The sequence below is a fragment of the Ptychodera flava genome, chromosome 2 (assembly GCF_041260155.1).
Source record: "Ptychodera flava strain L36383 chromosome 2, AS_Pfla_20210202, whole genome shotgun sequence".
In the NCBI taxonomy this organism is placed as follows: Eukaryota; Metazoa; Hemichordata; class Enteropneusta; family Ptychoderidae; genus Ptychodera; species Ptychodera flava.
In genome coordinates this window covers 3,238,289-3,249,270 of record NC_091929.1, presented here as the reverse complement: position 1 = coordinate 3,249,270, position 10,982 = coordinate 3,238,289, and the positions used below count along the sequence as shown (strand labels likewise).

At 36.1% G+C, this 10,982-nt stretch overlaps 1 protein-coding gene across 1 annotated transcript in view; it reads left to right on the top strand.

The window, feature by feature from the left end:
* The first annotated feature begins 1,610 nt into the window (after positions 1-1,610).
* Positions 1,611-10,982, top strand: part of LOC139151518 (neuronal acetylcholine receptor subunit beta-3-like) — a 47,577-nt gene continuing 38,205 nt past the window's right edge. Inside the window, exons 1-2 of the mRNA XM_070724407.1 lie at positions 1,611-1,694; positions 10,163-10,394. Of these exons, the coding sequence (XP_070580508.1) occupies positions 10,310-10,394 (85 nt within the window). The 5' untranslated portion in view covers positions 1,611-1,694; positions 10,163-10,309. The remainder of the gene's footprint in view (positions 1,695-10,162; positions 10,395-10,982) is intronic.

Sequence of the window (10,982 nt, the reverse complement as noted above, 5' to 3'; positions counted from 1 at the left end):
GCACTTGTAAAGTACGTCGCAGCAAGTTTTAAAATTGTACTAGACAGGACATACGTAAAATAAAATATTTGATAACAAAATTTTGTCAAATTCTTCTGCCGGATGAGTGGGCTTTCTGCTGAGAAAAACTGTAAAATTATCTCTCCTAATCTCTCTGACGCACAACGGTCACGGATAATTACACCCTTACAACTTTTCGAGGAATCGTTCACACTGTTGTCTAGATGATTCATACCGCTGCCGGCCTTCAGCTTCATTTATCAAAAAAGCAATTTAGATAATGATGGTAGCGGTTTGGCCACCCGTAGCGTGCACTGGACACTGCCTACAGGGAATTGTTACTATGCAAGGCCTTTTGAAATGTCAAAAGTTTGGTGTTTGCATTTGTATAAGTCAGTACATAAAACATGACTTCTATCTATCTATCTATCTATCTATCTATCTATCTATCTATCTATCTATCTATCTATCTATCTATCTATCTATCTATCTATCTATCTATCTATCTGTCTGTCTGTCTGTCTGTCTGCCTGTCTGTTTGTCTGTTTGTCTATCTATCTATCTATCTATCTATCTATCTATCTATCTATCTATCTATCTATCTGTCTGTCTGTCTGTCTGTCTGTCTGTCTGTCTGTCTGTCTGTCTGTCTGTCTGTCTGTCTATCTATCTATCTATCTATCTATCTATCTATCTATCTATCTATCTATCTATCTATCTCTCAATCAATCTATCTATCTATCTATCTATCTATCTACTGTCCCCGATATTTATCTTACTTCTGCCACTATCTCCACTATGAGAACACTGTAAATTAACTATCCCGGATGGGCGAACAATCGTGCATGTAGTAAGGTGAATTCTGATTGTGTAATTTAATACGGAAAATCTGATTAAATTAGTCGCACACTTGGATAAAATGTGTCATAATCAAATTACAAGATAGACCGCCTCACTTATTAAGATCAACTCTACGACATGGCGACTGAAGTCATATGTTACCATCGCATGATAAAAATAACCTTTAATATCACAATGTGAAAAAAAACTTTCAATGTTCAAGCCACACAACTCATTGCACTGTGATTGTGTTTGATCGAGCATTAAAATACTACTCAACGCTTACACGTAAAAGTGGCCCTCGAATGAAGATTGTCTTCAAACAAAAATAACCGACCAAAGTTCCATGACAAATGCACAAATTAGTAAATTAACTTGGTTTGGTCATCATCAGCAATGGCTGTTATTAGTAAAATATATGACAGTGGTAGTCAGATTGAGGCAACGCAACGCAGATACTCGTCATATCGAGTAATGCGACTTGATGTAATACGTCAATTACACGGACATATATGCACTTCATTGAGTTTACAGAGTCCATCGACGCTAATGTTGGTTGCAGACACTGTGGTGAAATTTATTTTGAAGGCTGTATGTATGTGCCTTCATTTGAAAGGAAGGTTTCTGTGTCACGCTTTTCAAATCGGCATTAAAAGCGAGATGTGAGCTCAGAGATGGGAATGCAATTTTCATTAAATCACCCCGTTCTTCAGGCGTTTTGTCATGCAAACATTTCACCTACGGGGCAAGCCGCCTTATCCACAAAGCTACCACGACAGGCCTTTCTGGGACTTGGCAAGACACAACGGGGAAGCATATCCATTGTAAAACATAGTCTGCGCTGCCGATGGAACGTAAGTATTGATTTTACAACCTGACAAAATATCTGTGAGATGTATTTAATTTACTGTGTCAGGGACTTCATTCAGTTCCATGTACATTACAGCATTACCTATGCTGACATATTATTACTATTATTTGAAAAATGGTGTCAGTGCAAGGCACGGCGAGATTTTACCGTCACCGAGCAATTTACAGTTACTGAACATCACCGTGGTGACAGTCACTCTTAAAGCTTGTAACTCCCTCTCTTCGTTTGTACGGAATTACGGAACACAATAATTAGGAAATTTGATTTGAAATCCCTATTGCATAATACTTCATGACTGTAACGAACTCCTTATACAGCATATACATGACGTAGATTGTTGAACAGTGTCTGGCCAGGTGCCTCAGTGACCCCTTTCATTTTGTTGAATAATTACGTGATTTGAAATAACAGTGTACAGATATGTTGTAATTATACATCATAGTAAATCATGTTCTCAGATCAGACGACATGTTCTCAAACTCAAGTAACATCTGTTGACAATATCAATATTTTTCCCCGAATATGACCACATATCATTGTTGTTGTAGTAAAGCAGAGAGAGAGAGAGAGAGAGAGAGAGAGAGAGAGAGAGAGAGAGAGAGAGAGAGAGAGAATATGGTTGATTTTACCACTGCCTCTGAGCAGTCTTACTCGAAGCCTTTCCTTTCTCACAATGGATTATGGTGTTTGCACTCGATAGAACATGTCGTCTTTGACTTCAGTTAAGTCCATACTATGTAGATGTCGAATATATTCCAGCAGATTTTAATATATGCAACAGTACATATTTAGTAGCCTGAACAAACGAATATTAGTGAGGTGTAGGAAATCTACCGGTATTGAGCTCATCCACGCATATATAAAATCCACGTTTGGGTTACGTAGTGTAATCACACAAAACGATACACTCGCAATGTGTCATGAAGAAATGAGGTAAAACTTTTTGACGCAGCAGTAGCCAATCGAGCTGATGCAACATAAACTGATCACGAAGAAAAAACTTCATCAGCAGTCTTCGCAAGCTAGTCATTAATTATTCAAGTCGAGTCGAGTCGACACATTCCACACTCAGTGACGTAAATCAAGTTAAGATGATATCTGTTTTATACAGTGGGCTTCTCGAAGTGACTATCACCGACATGAGAGTGATCTGTACTTTTGTAAGACTATAGCTTTTATCTGACCCCTTAACATACTGTTCTCTCATCACTTAATATAAACTATCTTATTTAGACCATGGATTGTTCAAGTATAATATTTTGATAATGTTCGACAGACATCTCGAGATAAATGTCCTCGGTCGGTCATCTACAGGCACCGAAATGCTTTCTTGAACCTTCTAGTTTAAGGCACAATAATCAGTCTGCATATACACCGCTACATCTCGAGATACTTTGGAGAGAATAAAAACAGGGGGAACTGTGAAAAGTATCAAGGTGAGTTACATCAAACTTTCAGATACAAGCTTGGTCAAGCGGATGAAAAGATAACTCGAACCAGCCTTATATATCGGCCAAAACAACTCTCTTTTAAATCCGCAAAAAAATATTGTTAAACACCTTGGACCCTGAAGTGGTCATCTTTCGAGTGCATGGAGAAACTAAATCGACGATCAAAACTATCTAACATGAATAGATACATAGTGACTTTTCGTTATCATTACAGAAAGTGCAGAGATTTGACAGACTCACGGTTATCCGTCATGTAAAGCTAAACATTATCCCATTGTTGATTTGTCCACTTTGACTGTACGAATACAATGACCATAGATTTATTGCACCATAAAAATATTTGTTGTCATTTCTACTCTTGTTTTGAAAACTTTTCTGCCTTGCAATGTCTTTTCTCCTTCAGAATATTTTGTGTGTTTATTTCAAATCGGCTTCTTTGCGTCTCCAAAACCTATGGGTCTTGAGATCCAATAGACTTGACGTTTTTAAAACCCCTTGACAGCAAATCAAAAACTTACATCACATCTGGATCTTGAATCAGTACTTCATACTATTCATAATTTTTCTACCAATACAATTCAGCACCGTTCATTGAATACTTTGCTTATATCTTTGACAATACTAACAGCACGCGGAAGCGTATGCAATACGCGTGCACACATTGGACTTGTACATATCTAAATATTCGCTCTTCTCAATCAGCAAAATAACATTTAGTATTTGTTGATTTTTACTCTGCAAGATGGCTTACTATCTTTGCTTTTTAGAGAATGTCTGTACCAGGCAAGTACATTAAAAACAGTTAATTCCCCGATGAAGAATTAACGCGCCATGACAGAATAGCTTTCTGCTTTTATCATCGAGCACAGTAATTTCCTACAAGGACATCTGTCTTGCTTTTTATTTGCCGCGAATGAGACAGCTTTAAATGTTTTAGACACTGCTATATGCATACAAAACCTTGTGCAACAAATCTGAAGGTAGTTGCAAACAGATTGGTGTTAAAAGCGACGAGCATGACATTAATTTTTGCACGTCACAATATAATCCAATTATAGATAAGAGTTAACATCAGCCTAGATTGAAAATGCAATAAAGTGTATCATCATTTGGACCTGAGATATGGCCATAACAAATCTATCATCATTGGGACCTGAGAGATGGCCATAACAAATCGAATGCGTTTTCACTTCTTCCGTGCGTGCAAACGTCCAACGGTTTAAACCAGAAATAAATCTCACCAACCAACGTTGATAGTTTTATTTGGCACTGATATTGACACTCACGCCAATACACAAGACAGCGATACATGCAATCTTTTCTAATGGAATAAAAGCGTTTTGGTAATTTCTTAAATATTTGTGTCACAAATTGACTCTGACGACATTTATTTGCAGTTCCTGAAGCCCGTGACGCCCGGATGTACACTCAAATAGTAGCTTGTCATTCTGTGTTGATTTTGAGTGTTTGACTGAAGCCACCGCCATTTCCCTTCTAATTTCCGCTGAGTAAAACATTAATTATCATTCCACTGCACTTTTTGATGACAAAGAAACTGGTAAAAAACGCCAAAAGAAAACCTGTAACCTGACACGCTTAACGTCAACAGGGTCATGTTTAGTTAAACCTGCATATGTATATGGCTGGGAGTTTGTCAAGCGCCAGTTGACAGATCTCAGTTCTGAAAACAAGGAATAAATTTACATCTCCTGTGAATCACCCGAACTACTTCAAAAGCGAGCACAGCTAATGCACTGTGACGTATTTCCTGTGGTATTTCAATCATCTAGAACTGCCTGCGAAAACAGCAACACTATATTTTCCTTCCCTTTTACTTGTCTCACTAAATATGCATCATAATATGTCGACGTATATTTTTCACCATTTCAAAATTATTGATTTCGACTGAGAATCCATGCTAGTCATTTCCCCGTAACTCCCGGTATTTGAAACTGAGAGGAAACATCCTTCGCACCATGATTCTGATTTTACCAATATTCGTGGAGTTTCAAAGCTTATTATAAGTCATATAGGTAAATAACGAAAAATTTCAAATATAGTTTGGTACCAGTCGCAATCAGTCATCTTAGTCTTCCATGAGATTATATAGTTGAAGGTCACTGGAGTATTTAGTTTTTATGTTATATATTAGAAGTGTGGCCAGGTGTTACTTGCATTGAATAAGTTTCTCACAGTAAATTTAGTCAATAAATTTCTCACGGTAAATTTAGTCAATGCAAGTAACACCTGGCCACGGAAGAAATGTGACATATTTCAAGCATTATCTAATTTCATATCAATTAATTATTCCATTTTTATCTGATTCTCAAATGCCATGTTTCCAGTATTTCATGATGGGAATAAGTCAATGTACATTACCATTTACATTCAGCTTTTCAGAGACGAAATCTGTTACTCTCATTAAGGGGAAGGCGCCACGGTTCTTTCCACTGATTTCTATGACACCAGAAGTGTACGCGATAATTCTTTAGGGGCAGTCTTGATTTTATCTTGAAGCAAATTGCATTGTAGTATTATATTATATCTTGAAGCAAATTGCTTTGTAGTGTGATATATCTTGAAGAAAACTGCATTGTAGTATGATACATCTTGAAGAAAACTGCATTGTAGTATGATATATCTTGAAGCAAACTGCATTGTAGTGTTATATTATATCTTGAAGCAAATTGAATTGTAGGATGATATATCTTGAAGCAAATTGCATTGTAGTATGATATATCTTGAAGCAAACTGCATTGTAGTATGATATATCTTGAAGAAAACTGCATTGTAGTATGATACATCTTGAAGCAAATTGCATTGTAGTATGATATATCTTGAAGAAAACTGCATTGTGGTATGATATATCTTGAAGCAAACTGCATTGTAGTGTTATATTATATCTTGAAGCAAATTGAATTGTAGGATGATATATCTTGAAGCAAATTGCATTGTAGTATGATATATCTTGAAGCAAATTGCATTGTAGTATGATATATCTTGAAGAAAACTGCATTGTAGTATGATATATCTTGAAGCAAACTGCATTGTAGTGTTATATTATATCTTGAAGCAAATTGCATTGTAGTATGATATATCTTAAAGCAAACTGCATTGTAGTATGATATATCTTAAAGCAAACTGCATTGTAGTATGATACATCTTGAAGCAAATTGCATTGTAGTATGATACATCTTGAAGCAAATTGAATTGTAGTATGATATATCTTGAAGCAAATTGCATTGTAGTATGATATATCTTGAAGCAAACTGCATTGTAGTATGATATATCTTGAAGCAAATTGAATTGTAGGATGATATATCTTGAAGAAAACTGCATTGTAGTATGATACATCTTGAAGCAAATTGCATTGCAGGATGATATATCTTGAAGCAAACTGCATTGTAGTAGGATATATCTTGAAGCAAATTGAATTGTAGGATGATATATCTTGAAGCAAATTGCATTGTAGTATGGTATATCTAGAAGCAAACTGCATTGTAGTATAATATATCTTGAAGCAAACTGCATTGTAGTATGATATATCTTCATCATACATTCAATTACCGTGAGATGATATGAAACGACAAAACTATTTGTTTTCTCAGTATCCACTGTGTATGCTCGTAATGGAAAGACGTTTTCACGAACTCTAACATCTTTGTTGACAGAACCTCTTTGCATAAAGACAGTCACAACCTCGACTAGTAAGAATAAACAGAGATATTTATGACTTCATATTTGAGCCGAAAAAGTTAACTTACTGTTATTCATCACAATAAAATTCATGAGTTCACTTTCAGTGACGCCTAAAATTGGTAATTGAGCATTCTTTTTGTTATATCTGTGTCGTGAGTTACCAGAAGGCCAAAAGCCGTTATTAATTGTGCTTGAAGGATATCTACTTTTTTCAGTAATGTAAATTAATTAATATACGGCGGTTGGAGTGCAACTGTACCAGTTCGAAAGAGGGCTGAACTATTAATGAATCTTTGTCGTGTCGTCAGATAACTTTGACTACAGGGGGCGCAATGACGGTTTGCAATAAAAATGTTTTCCGGGTTTTTTTTGAAGATGGCCGACAGCTAAGATCCCTCAAAGGCATTAAAAATCTATCGAATGAATCACATGTCGATGAAGATGTTTGCCGTTTTGGCATAAAATAGTAATACCAGGTCCTAGTAACTAGTCTTACAATAAATGAGAGAGAGAGAGAGAGAGAGAGAGAGAGAGAGAGAGAGAGAGGGGGGGGGGGGAGGGGGAGGAAGAGAGAGAGGGATAAACACGATGCCATCGTTTTACAAGTTCTCATTTTCGAGAGTTCAAAGCTAGGACAGCAAATGATTATCAATAACCTTTAAGAGATTCATCAATATTCAAATACGGGATCCACACGTTCTAGGAGTTATCATTGAGCTGTAAGCTTGACCTTTGGTGAATTGAAGGCTATTTGACACGTGACCAAGCATTGTCTGTTCCACAATTAGACATGCGCAGGCTTTGGAATGACGTAACACTTCATTTTGTCAGCAAGCCAGATTCATCGTTTTGACTCCAATTAACCAACAGTGCTAGATATATCTCATATTTCACTCTGATTCATACCGTCAAAAATTCCTAAACGAAGTTAGTTATGTCTCCAACGTTTAGCGCAATTTCTGATCTTGTTTGGTGAATTTCGAAATCATAAAAATTTCCCATATTTGATTTAGCCTGACCATGCTTTGATGAAAAGAGAAAATAGAAATTATGTGAAAATTTCGAATACTTGTACTGCCAGTAGTTCAAACTATTTAAAGATGAGGAAATCAATCAGTATCATATGCTGTATCAAAACAGATTTATATTTTTGTATTACAAATACTAAAAAGATATTTACATTTGAACTATTCAAAAGAGGATGACCACTTCAAGCTTCTTTAAAAGTGTAATATTTGTTTTTATGGACGTTTATAGTTGCAATTTTCGAGCTTTAATTCCACTATTTAAATGTAATTTCAGATATTATTAAATATATATTTTCATGTGTGAACTCTTTTAAAATAAATAAATAAATAAATTTAAAAAGTAAAAATTACAACTAGTAAGGTGTCAATCTGAAATTGAAGAAAGCAGAGGGACTAAAGGAATGAAAATTTAGAGTTGATAATTACAATTATGCTAGATATGATAAAGTGTTCATCTATAGTTTAGCAGCTCATACACGTTTTCGCATTAGCATTCCAGTATTTGTAACAACATTTTTCAAAAATCCCTATATAGACGCTTTCAATTTGAAAGTCAATGGACGTCCACAGGCCGTCGACACATTCTCCATTTTCCGCTGCTAAATATTTCACTATCGAAGGTGCGATCAGTGTTGCCTTGCTTTGCTTGCAAAGTGATGGCTGTGTAGTCTTTATGGGGGCCTTTCTAACACTGTAAACTTGCCTTGTAGATATCAACTTGCCACCCACGATTGCAAATACCGTTATCTCTGACGACACGAACATGTTTTATCAATTTCAACAAAATCGACAACATTTATGTACCGCCACCAATGAGATATTATCGGTAAATATGGTTGTCGTTATATACATCTACTGCTTGGCCCTGTCTTGTATCAACACAGGAATATAGATAAGCAGTGCACTGCAGTCTTTGTGTGCGTCAGTATGTATAAATACAAATACCTTGCACATTGACATTCAAAAATATATTGATTTATTTTAGGCAGTCATTAATTTATTTTCTTAATTTTATATTCTGACACGTGCTAAAACACACATAGGTTATATTTCAATCATGTGTTTAGAAAAAGGATGGAGAAGCCCAATATTACTATACATATGTATTCCTTTGTGTACTTTTAGTAGGTATTAGTTTGTCGTGACATACCACTGGAACTGTCATTTCATATGCATTGAGGGAGGTTTGATTGACATCATGACTGTGGATTTGAGAATGCATGAAAAGTGACAATGCCATAAATATCGATAGTTATGCTCATTTTAGTCCTGGATAGTGTTAGCATCACACGCTTCGAAGGGAGGCGTTCAGATCTCATTTCAATCTTGACCGGCTTTGTCTGAATTTGACAAGCACTAATGGAGAAAGGTTACAAGGTGGAATTCCAAAATCAAAGTGTCTTTCCCTTGAAATCGAGCATGAAATGCATTCAATTTATTAAATAACACTTTTGTAATCAAATGTAACTCATATTTTCAGACTGAATCAACCTAAATTCTTCAGTCACCCCAGTAACAAAATCTTATAGTCAGTTGTGTTTCTCAAGAGGCCAAATTATAGAGCTGTTTTTGACGTCAATCGCTATTGAGTCTAAGTCTTGAATCTCATTTGTTAGCCCCTAATAATGATGATGCATTTGATAGTAGACGTTATATTTTGAATATAAGAACATAAAAGTGTCAAATCTTACTGCTACATGATCCCATGTCGTTTGTAATAACGTCTGTAACTATGGTAACCCTTCTCATCATCTATTGAATTTATTTCGCTTGTTTGCACATTGTGAACCAGTTTGAACGAAAGAATAGTTTCCTTAATGGTGGTGCAAAGGAAAATTTAATTTGTACATCAATACATAATGAACGTAATAAACATCATAAATTGGGACTTTTGTTTTACTTTCACTGGAAAAAACAAATCGATTAATATTTCATCGAAAGTGGAAATAAATGAAAGGAAAAGACTGCTATGTACTTCAGACGGAATGAAAAATGGCTATAATACAAATAATAAGAAGTGAAAAATTTTGACAATAATAAGACAAAATAATTAATTCTTCCGGTTTTAATTTTCCTGCAATCATGTCTTTGTGCTGCTTAAGCCACTGTCTCATTTTTAAAGAGACAGAGACGCCAACAAGATCATAACTGAACTCTTTATTGGAGATATGTAATTTATATTCTACAACCTTAAATTTGGTACTTAAACTATACAAGCACCCCTCTATTCAGCTAGCGCTCTGTTTACTCCAGCCATTTGTTTCCTCCCGCAGGGCAGGTCAAAGTTCATTGGGGAAAGCGTATTGCTTCCATCCATCAGCGTAGACGAGGCTTCCGTGGCAGGGAACAAAATCGCGACTTAACTACATCGTCGTTCATATGCCGAAGTCTTGTAAATATTCATCTTCAAATGAGACAGGATGGACTTTCACGTAACGGTTGAAATGATCTGGCTCGCCATGATGTTGATTTTCGTGGCCTTTGATCAACTGACTGCCGGTAACGGTAAGTTGAACATTATATTTGTCGCCATTCAATACAGCGAAGACTATGTGGTGCACTGAATTAGCATGAGGTTTGGCAGTGTTGACGAGAAAACGAGCACGGCACACTGTTGTTTCACAGCTAATTTCACACGGCTTGTTCTGTCTATGAGACTCGACAAACGCCATAGTAACTGCACACCTCAGTCGTGGGTTCTCAAGCAAGCATAACCCCATGCTGATCAGCTTACAAAGGCATAGAGTCGAGCATTCATACTAAAACCAACGGAGAAAAACGTTTTCCTTGTATGTGTTGTTGTATAAATATCAAACTGAGTTAATATTTGTATTCTAAACCTTTTACATAGCATCGTCATAACGAGTAACAATGTTGGCAGAAAACCGCGTGGTTTTCCCCGGTAACACAAATCAATATTAGCGATATGCGGTAATTGAACATTAAAACATGTCGTTTCGTCAGAGATGGTACAGATATTGGCCAACCATGTTATGCGGGCTTGCCTTCTTACTGATGGGGCCGAGATGAGAGTGAAAAATGTAGTTGCAACTAATGCTTGAGCGGTCATTACAGTAACTAGGTTTTTATCGC